The sequence below is a fragment of the Lutra lutra genome, chromosome 15, assembly GCF_902655055.1.
Source record: "Lutra lutra chromosome 15, mLutLut1.2, whole genome shotgun sequence".
Classification (NCBI taxonomy): domain Eukaryota; kingdom Metazoa; phylum Chordata; class Mammalia; order Carnivora; family Mustelidae; genus Lutra; species Lutra lutra.
The window spans coordinates 3,412,729-3,428,901 of record NC_062292.1 but is presented as its reverse complement, the minus strand read 5'-3'; the positions used below and the strand labels follow the sequence as shown (position 1 = coordinate 3,428,901).

General features: G+C 37.8%; 1 protein-coding gene across 16 annotated transcripts in view; it reads right to left on the bottom strand.

Moving 5' to 3' along the window:
- Positions 1 to 16,173, bottom strand: part of PRRC2C (proline rich coiled-coil 2C) — a 97,539-nt gene that overhangs the window by 53,834 nt on the left and 27,532 nt on the right. For 12 of the 16 annotated variants that reach the window (XM_047703728.1, XM_047703738.1, XM_047703730.1 and 9 more), the window contains exons 3-12: positions 15,833 to 16,010; positions 14,055 to 14,164; positions 12,824 to 12,949; positions 10,334 to 10,557; positions 6,997 to 7,079; positions 5,908 to 6,041; positions 5,744 to 5,831; positions 4,311 to 4,452; positions 2,876 to 2,929; positions 208 to 814 (exon numbers count right to left, since the gene is read on the bottom strand). In XM_047703728.1, the coding sequence (XP_047559684.1) occupies positions 208 to 814; positions 2,876 to 2,929; positions 4,311 to 4,452; positions 5,744 to 5,831; positions 5,908 to 6,041; positions 6,997 to 7,079; positions 10,334 to 10,557; positions 12,824 to 12,949; positions 14,055 to 14,164; positions 15,833 to 16,010 (1,746 nt within the window). The remainder of the gene's footprint in view (positions 1 to 207; positions 815 to 2,875; positions 2,930 to 4,310; positions 4,453 to 5,743; positions 5,832 to 5,907; positions 6,042 to 6,996; positions 7,080 to 10,333; positions 10,558 to 12,823; positions 12,950 to 14,054; positions 14,165 to 15,832; positions 16,011 to 16,173) is intronic. The other 4 variants (XM_047703729.1, XM_047703732.1, XM_047703740.1 and 1 more) reach the window with 2 other exon arrangements.

Sequence of the window (16,173 nt, the reverse complement as noted above, 5' to 3'; positions counted from 1 at the left end):
CTACTTGACATTTCCTCTCCCTCTGCCCTCCCCCTGCTCACACACGTGTGCACCTACACACTCTCTCTGTAAATAAGTAAATAAAATCAATCTTGAAAACAAAAGAAACCTCATTTTCATGTGGATTACATGCATACATCAAAAACACGTGGACACCCACACCAGCAGCGCTATGAAGCCTCCTACATAAGAACAAGACTCTCATACCTTTATTACAGTTGGTCTCACTTTCTGGTTTTTCTACCACAGGTTCTAAAGTAGGTTCTTTGTGTTCAGTTTTTTCCTCCACTTTTTCCCTTTCTTTCTTCTCCAACTCACATGCCTTTTCCTGTTCCTTGATCTTCTGCAGTTCTTTTTCCTTTTCCTGCAGTCTTTCTAGTTCTTTCTCTTTTTCTTGCTTTCTTTCCTTTTCCAGTTCTCTCTGTTTTTCCTGCTCCCTCTCCAGTTCTTTCTCCTTCTGTTGCCTCTCCCTTTCTTTCTCCCTCTCCTTCTCTCGCTCCCGTTCCTGTTCTCTCTCAAGCTCCCGTTCTTTTTCTCGCTCCCTTTCTCTAATCTCCTCTGGAGACGGTTGTTTGTCCACTATGCCAAGCTTTTCATCCAATCGTTTCAGTTTCTCCGCACACGCTGCCTTCCTTTGTTCTTCCATTCTTCGCTCTTCCTCTTCACGCCGTTTCCGTGCGCGTTCCACGGCCGCAGAAAGTTCTGATTGCTGTCTTCGTCTTTGCTTCCAAATTTCATCTTCATCCGGTACTTGCTGCTTGGTGGGGAAAGGGCCTGGTCTTCCGGGCACTGCCTGCCGGTCTGGAGGAGGATGCTGCAACATTATGATAAACGATGAGGTGAGTACGACAGACCCATTTCCAAGTAACAATGGGTATCACAGACATGAAGAGGGAAGGAAAGACTCGACAAAATGTCACAAATATTTCTGATAAAGCATACATATTAAATACAAACAAGTAGTAACATGGGGAAAATATTTAGATCATTCTCCAAACTAAGACCAGAACAATTAATCTAGGCCATGCACCTATTGATTGTGGCACACATTACCGTGCAAAGAATTTGTTGAATGAAATAAGAAGCTGTCACAACATGATTTCAAAATCTAAATTTAGACACGAAGGAATTTAGAATGTTAGTGCTCGTAACTGTCAGCGATGGAACGCCTAGAGAGAAAGTCCATAAAGAGGCAGAACAGTGTCATGTGAGCCCTGAGAAGACAAAAGGTGCAGTTACAGGGAAAAACAGCCAGAGATGCTAAGTGAAGACGAAGACATGACTACTGCCAACACTTCACAGGAGAAGAAATCCCTGGAAATCAGCCTGTACAGACAGAGTTCTCGATCTTTGAATTGAAAGCTGCAGAAATGAACACTCAGAACCCATAGTGGAAAGTGGGCATCACCTGAAAGACTTCTAACTGGTACGTTCTAGAACAACTACAATCACTGCTGTAACTATGGGAAAATGAGCCAAATAAGAAGAGCACCTGAAGCGCTGGAATGTTAAGGAACTAAAAAAAAAAAAAAAAAAAAAAAAAAAAAAAAAAAAAAAAGTTTTAAAAATACTCATTTTATTAGCTTGTAGGGTAAAGAAATCTGGAAAGCCACATAACCAGTCAGAATCCTTACAAAGGAGAAAATGGGATGATGAAAACATTGGACTAATTATAAAATATATAGATATATATGATCTAGACTCTCTATTTTACTCTAGACTATTTTACTATTACTCTATTTTATGGTCTGGACTTATCTAGCAGAAATCCAAGTAAAGATGCTTAATTGATCACTAAATACATAACTCTTGAAGTCACGGTAGAACTTTAAGGGCTACAGCTAAGTACCGTAAGCACATATATGAGATCTTCCAGGGAAAGAGTCAGAAAAAGGAATAAGAACACAGCCCTTAACCCTACAATACCCAGGGTACCTGGGTGGCTTAGTAAGTTAAGTGTCAGACTCTTGATTTCGGCTCAGGTCATGATCTCAGAGCGTGGGATCAAGTCCTGTGTCGGGATCCACATTCAGTGGGGAGTCCGCTTGGGATTCTCTCATTCCCTCTCTCTCTGCTCCTCCCGCTTCCTATTGTGTATGTGTGTGTGCACTTCCCTCCTTCAATAAAGGCACAGAAGAAAATACAAACTGAAGAGAGAACACAATAGCGTGAGGTCTTAAACATAAAAAAAAAAGTCTTTTAAGAAGGATGGAAAGATTAGCTATGTCAACTGCTACTGAAATTAAGTAAGATGAAGACAAGAGAACTGAATTGGGCAAGATGGAAATCATTACTGACTTTCATAATAATAGTTTCAAAGGTATAGTGGTGATGAAAAAGTGTAACTAGAAAGGGTTAGAAGAGAGAGAAAATGAAGACCGCAAGTATAAATAGCTCACTAAAACTATTTTGCCACCAAGGAGAACAGAGAAATAGGGTGGAAACTATAGATACCACAGACGGAGGGTAATAAGAGTTAAGGAAAGTTTGATTTTTTAAGTTTCTTAAGATGGGAGATAATATTACCGGTAAGCGAAAGAGATGGGAGCAAGGGAACAGTAGAAGGGTTGCTCTTAGCAGCAAGGACAGGAAGAAGTCAGAATGGGAAGGGCACTGAAATGGGAAAAATAGTTGCTTCTCATCTTCTTAGTGAAATCAGGAGGAAGCATATCAGCTGAGAATGAAGAAGAGCAGAAAAAAGAGGAAGATACGCAAAGAACTAACAAGGTAATATCCATAATTGTTTCATAAAAGTTATTAAATAAGAAACATACAGAAATCTTTCCATTAAAACAAATAAAGTCAAAATACATACAAAAATACATACACACCACAAATAGTACATACAGACCGCAAAGAAGCATTTAAGGTTTACCTGCTGTGCAAGCAATTTTGGAGGTGGGGGCAGGTGTGAAGATGGTCCACGTTCCTGTTATAAAGATAAGGACTATTACGAAATAACCAGATAAAAGATATCTACTAGAAATATTTCTGAAGGTACTTAAGTACGCCTGTAATTTTGAAATTTTATTCATGTAAGCCCTATTCTTTCTCTGAATTTTTTTCCTAATGGCAAACTAAATGTAGAAACTTACCTAAAGAAATGAAACATCTAGAACATACTGAGAATCAAATACAATACATACTCACTTGCTACAGTTAAAACCCTATTCACTTGCTAATATATACCTCAATGTCACACACACACACACAAATCAAGACACCACGATATGGCATATGATATTCCTCTATTCTTTTATAAGAAAAGAATTATCACTCCCCATGTTAAGCCAGTAAATCAAAGTCACATGAAACACGAACTTTATTATAAAAAAAACTTGAAAAATCCTTTTTCAGAGTTCACAAATTCTCCAATGACTAATCAATGCCTTACGGATGAGATTCAAACTTCCCTGAAGAGCATACATTTAACAACTGGTTGTCACGTAGCTCTCTTAACTCCTTTCCTGTATCAAACTACTCGAGACTTACAGAATGTGCCATGCTTTCTCATGCTTCTCTACTCTGAACACGTTACCACTGCTTAAAATTTCTCTCTTCCCTTTGTTTCCTGGTTAATTCCCACTTCAAGTACCGAGTCTTTCACAAAACCTTTTCCAGAGAATGCTCTAAGCGCTTATGTGCGCTCTGTCACACCAGCTGTCACACTGTCTTGCAAATGATACTTGATGTCTTTTCATTTTACAGAGGCTGCTAGCTACCTACCTTATCTCCTTGAAGGGATAAGTTTCTCAATCTGTTCTGTATGAATTCAACAACTACATGCTGAGTGCACTAGGTGCTAAATGGGCTCTCTGGATGACAGCCCTTTTTAATTCCCAGCTTGCAATGCAGTTTCTTGGAAGTAGGATCAAGTGTATCTCTTTACCCATATTACCTCCTTTCTTTAACAATGTTCTTCAAAATGACTCACACTTAATAGATTTCTCTACTCCTTACATGTGATATATGTACTATCAGCGTACTATTTCACATATGAATACGGACTAGAATTTATAGAATACTCAATAAACCATAAAGCACTTAGCAATGTTTGGAAAATCAGTTTATACCTCCATTTTAATAGGACCACACTATTACAAGACAGAAAAAAAGTGAAATTTTAGTTTCTATTTAATAATTTTAGCTACTATATTGACAGTTCCTATAAATATGCAATAAAATTATGGTATACATCTACAACTACTCAAGACAAAAGATAATTTCCTTTTCCTAACTCTTCTTTCAACTTTATGATGAATTCAAAGAAAGTTCAGGTAGTGAATATGATCTCCTTAAGTCCAACAAACCTGATTAAATGGAGGTCCCTTCCCATAGGGACCTTTGGATACCGATGGTTGAGCAGGTGTCTGAGATGACTTAGCGTTGCAAGCTTCATCTGCTTCTTTTCGGTTTTCAGTGTTTTCAGAAGCTTTTGAACCTTGATCCTCACTAAGGAATCAAAATCCAGGTGAAGTAAGAAAGTAAAGAAGACAGACTACACCATAAGTAAAAGCATTTTGTCTATATAAGATTATTTGTATATGGGTTGGGGGTTGGAGTATATCAAGGAATGAGATGGTCTTGCGACCTAGTGGTGTATTCATTCATTCATTCATTCATTCTATGCCATATATCAATAATGTGTTAGGAACTGGGTTTGGCCAAGTTATCATCACAAGGTCTGAAGTACAGTAGCATAATTGTCAAATACGACACTCACACTTGACATACAACTTCACAAAGGACTACAGCCCCACCATTTTGTATCACCCCAACCCCAAAAGTCTCATCTAAATGCAATCAAGTAATACTATAATTAATACCTGTATTCTAATTTATCCTGACTTAATGAAAAGACAGAAGTCAAACTACGGTATTTTTTTAAAATCACAAGTGCAAGGCAGCTCATAACTGATCATGAAACAGCAGTATACTGCAATGCCATGGCTAAAAACTACGAACTCTACCAAATTGTCTAGCAACTAACAGCATGTGCATGCAAGCTCCTTATATTTTAAGAGCCCAATTTTTATGGTATATAACTCATATATTTCTGATTCTGATGCCCCTATATTGGAGAAGAGATGAGAAGCTCCCATTTTTCAAACTTTAATGCTGCTTGCTGAAGTTTAAAAACTCAAAGACTTGAGGGATGCCTGGGTGGCTCAGTTGGTTAAGTGGCTGCCTTCAGCTCAGGTCATGATCTCGGCGACCTAGGATCGAGTCTCACATCAGGCTCCTGGCTCGGCAGGGAGCCTTCTTTGCCCTCTGCCTCTGCCTGCCACTCTGTCTGCCTGTGCTCGGTCGCTCTCTCTCTCTCTCTCTGACTAATAAATAAATAAAATCTTAAAAAAAAAACAAAACAAAACTCAAAGACTTGAGGCAGTTCCAGTAACTCAAGTGATTTTTCTCTAGTTTTGTAAATATGAAGTAAATATGAACAAGTTTGAAATAGTCCCTGATGTTGTCTTTCAAAAAATCACCAATTAGATGGTTAGGATCTGAACATTTTTTAAAAATATGTATTTTCTTTAGAAGCATCAAACTTTAATTCCTTGATTAGCTGTACTTTTAAAATTTGGCTCAATAATCACCTTCCCAACTCAGTAAGTTCTTGGAGTAAAATACAGAAATTCTATAAAAAGGGAACAAGTGACTATTAACGAAGCCTCTGCACAAAAGGATAATGTTATACCAATAAATTCATAGTATTACTCGTGGAAGGTATCCAACAGCTTACCTGCTGCTTTCCTTAGGACTACCACTTCCTTGCTCATCATCATCACTGAAATTCAGCTGTTCTGTATAATCTACTTCCATCTGAGCACCTATTAAATTAAGGAAAATTCAGACTGACTGTTTAAAAACATCTAAGAACTAAAAGCAATTAATTTTGCCTCTTACCTGCCCAACCTTCATCAGCTTCAGCATCTAGGTTATCAAATTTATCAAGCTCCTTCAGTTCTGACGCACTAAGGATGGAGGGGCGTTCAGGCTCAGAGGCCCATGAAGGTGGTGGACCCCTTCCTCGAAGGCCTCTAATGAACAGAAGTTATGAGGGGAAAAGATACAAAGTTTTAATGATTATAAATTACATAAATATCAAAAGACTGAAATTTAATTCATTTCAATTCAACATTAGTATTGTCTAATATACAAAATATTTTGTACCTGACATGTGTATGAAGAAATTCTAATGTTAATACATAAATTCAGGACAATATATAATTCTGTTACAGGTATTTAATATCAGAAAATGGGTTTTTTTAATTGCCAAAAATTTAAGATAAAACAAGTATGTTAAAGAATAATATGGCTAAGCCTAATACTGGTATCAAAATAAAGAATGTTAAGAAAAATCATTGAGGAGAATGCTCAAGTCTCACATTATGCAAAAAAAAAAAAAAAAAAGAAAAAAGGAAAGAAAGAAAGAAAGAAAAAAAAAGAAAATGGGAAGTCATTTAACCCATGGAATTAGAAGAACAGATAAAAAACTATCACGTCTTACCAGGGACATGATTTTCAGTTTTCAGAATCTTATGTCAATTTAAAGTTTTTATGTTAATTTAAAGTTTTAGAAGAATAAAGTATTGTTGTGTCTTATAAAAGTCAATTATTTGGGGCACCTGGGTGGCTCAGTGGGTGAAACCTCTGCCTTCAGCTCAGGTCATGTTCCCAGGGTCCTGGGATCGAGCCCCGCATCGGGTCTCTGCTCAGTGGGAAGCCTGCTTTCCCCCACCCCCTGGCCTGCCTCCCAGCCTACTTGTGATCTTCTCTATCATATAAATAAATAAAAATCTTAAAAAAAAAAAAAAAGGTCAATTATTTGTTCATGGCAACTCTATTCTGATGTCAAAATAATGAATCAATCACCACAATCCATTCAACCTCCAGGAAATCTTTTTCTTTTTTCTTCCAACCTCCTCCAGAAAATCTTAATGAGCACATATGGGCCTTTGTGCTTTGGCAACTTTTATCATTTAATAGCCTTACTTGTTTGTTTCAGATAAAGAAGGTGGAAACCTCATGGGACCATGAAGAGGAGGATACGCCATCCGCGGATACTGCTGAAACATCTGAATGAAGAAAACAAAATTGGTAAAATTTGTGACCAAGTTATATATGTAAAAAAAGGGTCACCCTAACTAAACCTGAGATTATAAGTTATAGAAAAATTCTAATAAACCATCCTATGAATAATTAGCTCTATCAACTGATATATATCATCATTTACTCACAGTAACAAGCTATCTGTTAAGAAACTGCATCTAGCAAGACTTTACAAATACAGGTAATAACTAGGACACATCCTAGGAAGAAGTTCAGCCATCCCATTAACAAAATCACATAAACGATTATGTACCAACATGAAAAACCTAAAAAGACAACATGCATGCACCCCAGAGAACTGCAAAGATCTAAGTTTAAAGACTTGAAAGAAAATAATGTGACACTTCATCATAATATAGCAGATTAACTGAAGACGGATTTATTGGTAAAGTGAAATTCAGTTTAGATAAAAGTATGGCCCATAACCCAAGGCAGTGAGGAAGACTGTGTGTACCGGAGATTTCCCATGGGTGGGAAACAGGTGGATTCCGATTCAAGCTAGTATACAGATCATAATCCTAAACTGCTCTCTATGCTAACCTGGATTCGAGAAACTAAGTTTTGAAGTTTAAAGATAGATTATAAAGACAAAAACACCAAGAGAAGGGAACAGATGTCAAAAGACATGCTTGTAACTATTTGCTTATAGCCAAGTCAAAATACAAAAAGAAAAAAGAAAGAAAAGAAAAGAAGGAAAGAGGGAGAAAAAAGGAAGGAGAGAGGGTGGGAAGGAAGGAGAAGGGAAGGCAGGCAGGCAAGAAAGAAAAGAAAGGAAGACTGTATTACCTTAAATACCTAATTTATATCCTGAAATAGATCAGCTTTTCTTTTCTTTTTTTTTTTTTTAAGATTTTATTCATTTATTTGACAGACAGAGATCACAAGTAGGTAGAGAGGCAGGCAGAGAGAGAGAGAGAGGAAAGCAGGCTCCCCGCTGAGCAGAGAGCCCGATGCGGGACTCGATCCCAGGACCCTGAGATCATGACCTGAGCTGAAGGCAGAGCTTTCAGCGGCTTAACCCACTGAGCCACCCAGGCGCCCTAGATCAGCTTTTCTTAAATAAAAAACAGTAACAACAACAAAACCCTGTTAGGTAAAGAAATTACTCTGTACTTGAAGAAAGGTTATCATTCCATCTAAAGATGCAATTTCTAAGTAGGGTTAGAGCAAAGTTAATTAAGTTAAACAGCAGCTGAAGCTCAAATGGAGAAGCTTTTTGTCTGGTGAATACTAAGAATTTCTGGTTACATCATTGTGTACTGAAAGTCAGCAAAAACACAGCTGGAGGCAAATGTTCACAGGTAAAGTTTCATTAGATCCCTCAGGCAGAGAGATTAATTTCACGCATTAAATGCTTAAAATTTAGGAATTTGCCACAAAAAAATTATAGAAACTATCTTTAAATTCTCAATATATAGTGATGGTTTTAAGAACATTTTTGTTTTTGTTAGTGGAATACATTATTCAAATAAAATGACTAATGAAACTGGGAGAAAAGCCCATCTGATCTCCCCTTTTAAAACTTTCCCTTCTACCATCCCACCCCCAAGCCTAAATTTCAGGGCTCTACGCAAGAACAATTTGAAACTATTAGGCAAAAGTAGGTGTAAATAATTTTTCAAGACCAGGTCAGCATATAAGACTAATTTTTATCATACTCCCAAAATAAATGATTTTTTAATCATTTATTTCCCTCCTCTACCCTAGAATAATTAAATACTACAAAGAAATACAAAATGTGAAAAAAAATATGGGTATTTAGAGCCTGAATACTTAGGAATTAAATCATAATAAAAATAAATATAAGAACCAGACCTTTACTCTCCTTGAGATTAATGGTCCCCTAAAAAATGTTAGTTTATTTACTTGGGCACATGTAATTTACCATATCATTTCACAGGAGGCTGAGAGCAAACAAATGTACGAGGGCACCAAATCTACCCATTAATTTACATAAATATATGGGTCACAAGTATATATTAAATAAAACGACAAACACAGAATCAGCAAAACCCAGACTTGAGAAACTCCACAGGTTAACAAGTAAATTGTTACTAGAGAGAGAGAGTGGTATGGAGGGAAAGAAGTAACCAAAGATAACAGGGTTCCTAAGAAAAATATCAACTCACAGAATAGATGTTATTTGGATCCTAATCATGAGATAATCAGACAAATCTGAATATTGGCTTGGTATTTTTAAAAACTCCTTAGGGGCACCTGGGTGGCACAGTCAGTTGGGTGTCCAACTCTTGGTTTCACCTCAGGTAGTGACCTCAGGGCTGTGAGACTGAGCCCGTGTCAGGCTCTGCACTCAGGGTGAAGTCTGCTTAAGACTCTCCCTCCCCCCCACTCTACCCCATCCATAAATAAATGAACAAATCTTTAAAAATTTTTTAAAAATAAAAGAACAAAAACTATCCTTTTAGGTATAACGCCATGGTGGATTCTTCTCCTAGCCTTCATGTTTTAAAATACAACCTAAAATACATATGGATGAAATCATGTATCTAGGATGTTGCCAGTAATTGGAGGTGGTAGGAAATAGCTCAACCAAGATTGACCCCAAGTTGTTAACTACTAAAGATGGATGGTAGATATGGAAGAATGGGGGAAGTTCACTGTACTATTATTTCTGTTTTTTAATATGTTCAAAGTATTCCATAATGAGAAGTTAAAAAGAACGTAAAGGTATGTTTACCAATGAAAACTTTAGAACTAAAGCACATATTAACCTTTTTTGCGCCATGAACCACTCTTTAGCAGTCTGGTCAATCCTATGACTCTCTTCTCACAGAAATGTTTTAAAATCCGTAATTTAAAATACAGAGTACTACAAAAGAAAACACTTATGCTAAAATTTTGTTAACAATATTTAAAAAAAAAATTTGTGATATGGTAATATATGTGCTTTTTCATTAAATAACAAGTGGGGCTACCCATGGGTCTAATAACTACTCTGAAGTATTACTAAATATATTTTGCCACACCCACAATTTTGACAGGATATGAAAAAATATATATGATCCTTATTAATGATAAAAACTAGGGTACTCCTGATACTTCTGTGATTTATTTCCTGTATCCATAATCAAGGAAAATGGTTATTTTTAGTTAGATGTTAATGCAAATAAAGACCTAAACTTTTCCCCATTGTAATTCTCTCCTTGCTCTCTCCAGAGCAAAAACCTATTTAACAATTCACTTCTTTAACAATACTTACATAAGGAGGCATCATAGCTCTGTACTGGGAAGCAAGAGCAGGCTGCTGTCCATTCAGTTTAGCCTGTGGAGGACCACAAGCTATCCTCTTTTCCACCACTTTGAGGATATCATTCTGTTCTGATGTTCCGGCTGTGCTTTCATCCTGGGCAGAGAGCTTTTCATCTTGGTCAGATGTCAAAGGTGAGCCAGCAGACTTACCACCATCTCTCCAACAAGCAACATCTGGTATGGAAAAAGGCAGAAATTCAATTAAAACAAAGAAACAGCGGGGCGCCTGGGTGGCTCAGTGGGTTAAAGCCTCTGCCTTCGGCTCAGGTCATGATCCCAGGGTCCTGGGATTGAGCCCCGCATCGGGCTCTCTGCTCAGCAGGGAGCCTGCTTCCCCATCTCTCTCTGCCTGCCTCTCTGCCTACTTGTGATCTGTCAAATAAATAAATAAAATCTTAAAAAAAAAACAAACAAAAACAAAAACAAAAACAAAGAAACAGCACTGAAATTTAATTCAGCACTGAAATTTAAAAGGGGGGAGGGGCATAAGAAAAAAGCTAAAAATGGAACACGGTGAAATAAAACTAGGCACATTTCAAAATTCAAGAGAGTAACAACACAGTGAAGAAACAGTGAAAATCTAATCTAGGCCTTACTCCTTTCAAAGTATTAGGTAATCAAGAACAGTGGCTTCCAAAGCAGAGCAGACGGACCACGAGGGTACCACCAAAAGTAAATACTATGGTTGGGGAAGAAATTATTAGAACTTCTCTATCGAGCTTCACCAATATTTGATATAGAGATTAAAGTCACTATTATACCTGAGGTGTCCTGAGGGAAGAGGGATGGGAGTCCTGTGGTGGTGACAGTGATGCCCTCATCTGTTTTCAGGCTACTACGGCTAGTTACCTGTGCCCCAAGGGGGCAAATTTAGTGACTATATTATCTGGTAAAACTGCACTCAGTGAAACAGGTAAATGATTTTACAAGGCATCTCTTCGGCAGGCAGCCTCTAAGATGATCCAAAAGGGGTTTCCAGCTCCTGGTCTTCACACCCTGCACCAGGACTGGTTTGTGTTACCTACAGGATAAAGCAGCAGTGATCACATGTCTCTTACAGGGTTAAGTTATAAAGGACTGGGCTTCCATCCTGAGTCTCTCTTTATGTGGGGAAGCAACACTGTGAGCAGCCCACACACAGAAGAGCTGCCGTGAGTGAACCTGGCACAGCAGCCCCGACAAATCAGCATCAGAGGACATACTGCAAGGCTGCTGAGAGACTTCCCGAGCCACAACTCCAGGAAGCAAGCAGCTCCCAGATCCCTGACCCTTGCGCACTGTGTGAAATCTTTAAGTCAGTTCCGCTGCCAAATTTGTTAGGCAGTAGCTGGTAACTGCTGGAAACCAACTGACCAAGAAAACAGTAGACGGATGCCTGGCTGGCTCTGTGCGTACACAGCATGGGACTCTTGATCTCAGGGTTTTAAGTTCAAGGCCCAAGTTGGGTGTAGAAATTACTTAAAATTAAAATAAATAAATATATAAGTTAATGAAAAGAAAATAGAGCTGACAATCTATTTCTAATATAAATACATCAACTGCATAACAATAAAAACTAAAAATAAGAAAAGATGATTTACCCAGACCAGACAAGAAATGAGCCATAAAAAATATGAAATGTATTAGGTTATCAGAAATATGGATTTGTGAGGCGCCTGGGTGGCTCAGTGGGTTAACTCTCTACATTCGGCTCAGGTCACGATCTCAGGGTTCTGGGATCGAACCCCACATCTGGCTCTCTGCTCAGCAGGAAGCCTGCTTCCCTCTGTCTGCCTACTTGTGATCTCTCTCTCGGCCAAATAAATAAATAAAGTCTAAAAAAAAAAAAAAAGAAAGAAAAAAAAAAAGAAATACAGATTTGTAACCATCACTGAAAAGAGAAATCTCCCACGTATGTATACAGGATCCTCTGAGATATTTTCGTATCAAATAGGAAACTAATATAATTAATAAATTTAATCTCAAGGATTTTATACTTCTATTTTTAGTTTTATGTCCATAATACAAGTATTTCTCATTATCCAAATTTATTTGGGTCTTTGTTTTGAGTTCAGAAAGCACAAGATGGCTGAATGTTAACAGAGTAGCAAATAAGTGGATACAACTTACAAATAAATATTTGCGTATTAGGGAGAGTGGTTTAAAGTTTTACTACTATAGAAATGACTAGTATTAATGTGCAAAGAACTCACCCAGGCATCTTGTTAAAATGCAAATTTCTAATTCAGAGGGTTGGGTGTGAGGCTCAAGATGTACATTTCCCACATGTTCTTAAGTTACACCAATGCTGTGCATGTGAAAACCACAGTGGAATGACAGCAGCTACTCTGTCTTTTCAAACTAGGTAGGTCATGCATATAATATTGGGCAGGTTATATTACAAAATACAATAAAAACATAATCTCACTCACTATTTTTATGAAATAGAAAGTGTTCTTACTTGGTGGGCGTAAACTGGGTCCAGGTCCGTAATTGTCATCACTTGTTTCTTTTTCTTTTTTTTCCTGATCCCCAGCTGCCTGCAGGCTGGGAAATTCTTGCTGAAAATGACTATTCACCTGCATTCCTACAGATTTTGTTAAAACATTAAATGTGACTTTTATACTGAAGATAATGAAAAAGCCCTCCCAGGATAGAGGTGTCTGCTTTTCTCAGATACATTATTCCACTTTTTATATAATTATATATATATGCATATATGTAATTATTCTTCTGTTTATATCCATAAAACTTTAAAATATATTTAGAATTAAAATCCCTTGGAAAGTTAATGAACAGCCACGAGGAGATAAAAATCTAAGAAAGGAATCTGCCAGACACTGTTCAGGACTCATTAAAGATAAGGAAAATGAGAATTTCACTCCTGTGAAATTTTATTATGACTCTGCATTTTCAAAAAGTCAAATTCCTTTGCTAAAAACTCTAAGAATCAAATATTACTACTGAAAAAACATAGGAATCAACACTGCAAGTAAGTACCACAACGAGGCTAAAACGCCTTCACTAAATTTATGACTGGATACTGGTTGCACATCACTTAGTCATCCATTCACCCACCTACGTATTTGCCTATTTATATACTTTCATAAATTAAAAGATCTGATTTTATTAACTTGAGGGTGCAGACAGGGCCTAGATTTTCAATACAATGTTTTATAGATTTTTCCTGTCTTGCAAGTGGGAAACTTAAATTTTGCTGGGGAGTCGTCATTCCTTGAGGGGGTAGGACTACAGCTACCGTGCTTTACAGCTACTGTCTAGCTCTTCTCTACCATGGAAATCCTGAGTAGCACGTATCTGAAATAGAAGAGGTCAGGGAGCACAGATGATGATAAATATGGTTTCTAGCAATTTACACAATGTCTGGGTACTTTTATGCCCCAAAGAACAGAAGATACAAAGTTTTTTCTGGTCATGTAGGATGAAGATAAAAACAACGTGGGACAAAAGGTATCGTAAAACTCCTTTTTAAATCCCTATCATTGGCTCAAACATGGGTCTTGGCACTGAAACTTAACTACCCCAAGAGTTCAAAGAAAAAGCCTTTTTTTAGGACCTGAGTGTATCCTTGACAATGTTCTCTGCCCTTGTCAAAATCCACCCCTTATCTCCTACATGGCTGTTCAGTAACTGTCAAACCTAGTCAGTTTCCCCAGCTAATGTCCACTTACCATCTCCTTGCCCACCTTGCTTGTTACTGGCCCAAGATTTGGGAGCAGGTGCTACTTCTGGGGGAGCTGCAACCCCAGGTTTTGGTTGTGCTGGTGGAACTTCTGGTGCTCTTGAAAAAAAATATGAATCCATTATTTCAGATATTGTATGTTCAAATAAAATAATAATAAATATTGTAGTTAAGGTAAATTTGCGAACAGACTGTTTTGGCTACGTATTTACTCATAGCTGCATCTCCCACAAATGCTTTTCCTCTGCAACACTCCTTTAAATAAAGTGTAGCTATTTTCATCCCCCTTCATTTCTTCCTTTTAATAACCCAAGGAGAAGATAGCTTTACTTGTTATTTTTTAAAAAAAGAAAAAAAGAAACACTCATTATTGAGTATAATCACTAAAATCTATTTTAGAGAGTAAACACTTACATGTAATTAGAAATAACATTACAGGCATACACACTGTCCGCACTGGCGGACTGGCCAGGGCTAAGGCTAAGCAAACTCTCCACCTGGCAGTGAACAGGTTCACCACTGTACTTACTACTGTTATTCAAAGTGGTAACAGCAATTTGCCCAATACATCCCCATGAGTAAAAGGGGTTTTTTTGGCGGGGAGGGGAGTGGAGAGACAGAAAATCTTAAGCAGGCTCCACGGCTAGAGCCCAATCACAGAACCCGATGCAGGGCTCGATCTCGCAACCCAGAGATCATGAGTTGAGCTGAAGTCAAGAGTTGGACACTTGAATAACTGAGCCCCCCAGGTGCCCGAGTAAAAAGGGTTTTAAAAGAATCTCCAGTGCTCGCTTCGGCAGCACATATACTAAAAAGAATCTCCAGTTTTATTCAATCTTTGTAATGAGTTAATGCTTGAAAATGAAAAAAGATAGGAAGGAGTTAAGAGACTTAAGAGAGGCAATGTATTTCTGGTACACTCAGACCTATAACTGGCTCGCTACTACAAAACAGTTCTACAACAACTAAGAAACAGAGAACAATGTCTTCGACAAGTTTTATTCAAGTGAAGTCAAATTCACTATATAAAGCTCCCCAAATAGGAGTCTAGAAATTGGGTAACAGATAGAGGCAAAAAGCATCAAGTACCCAGTCACTTGTATTATTTTTCTAAATTACCACTGCTTCAGTTGGTCATTCAGTAAACTAAGAGCTTTGCAAAATCCCTGAAATACAGAATGCTACACATATGCTGAATGACTAAGAGGGACCTTACTAATTCTCTGGCGGCCTGCTTGCTAGCAACTCTTTACTCATTTAAATAGAATTACCTGAGTACTTGCGATGTGCGTCAGGTACAGTTTCAGTGAACTGGCAAATTCTTAGCATCATCGAAATTATTTAATAGAATCAACCCTTAACTACATTAGAAAGTGAATGCTTCATATGGTAGGGGCTCCAGGAAGCCTGACACAGTCCGTCAGAAAAGCTGTGATTAGCAATTCCGGTATCTGTTCTACCTTGACACATGGAAATACTGCCACTAAACCTACTCACACACACACAAAATTCATCAAAGGGGACTATGCAAACGACTTCAGATGGCCTGAGATACCTAACCTACATAGTTCAACGTCTAACACACAGAACAAACGCAAACCGAAGTTCCCTATAGGGGTGGCCTGGCTGGCTCGGTCGCTGGAACGTGCAACTCTTGATCTTGGGGTTGTGGGTTTGAGCTCCACATTAGGAGCTTAAAAATAAAATCTTAAAAAATAAAATTCCCTACAAAGAAACAGTTTCATTTTTTAGTTGACTTTGACTCACTTCTCCTCTTCATGCTGCTCTTGTTTGGATGCCCATCCTGTGCCATCTTTAGGTACAATGTTCACATTAGGGTCATTGCCTTTGTTTTCCGCTTTGAGACTTGGGAGGTTAGCAGGTGGAGGCATACGCCGTGAAATACCAACTTTTCCAAGACTCTGTAATCCATGTCGAGCTGCAACTAAAGATCAGTAACATCAACTTTCTTAGAACATCTACTTTATTGCTTAATTTACTCTTAAGACAGTACAGAAAGACAACAGGAGTTAATGGAATCTGGAACCATTATTTCCTTTTATCTTAAAATAAGAACTTTAAAACTAAGTCACACAACTGCAACATTA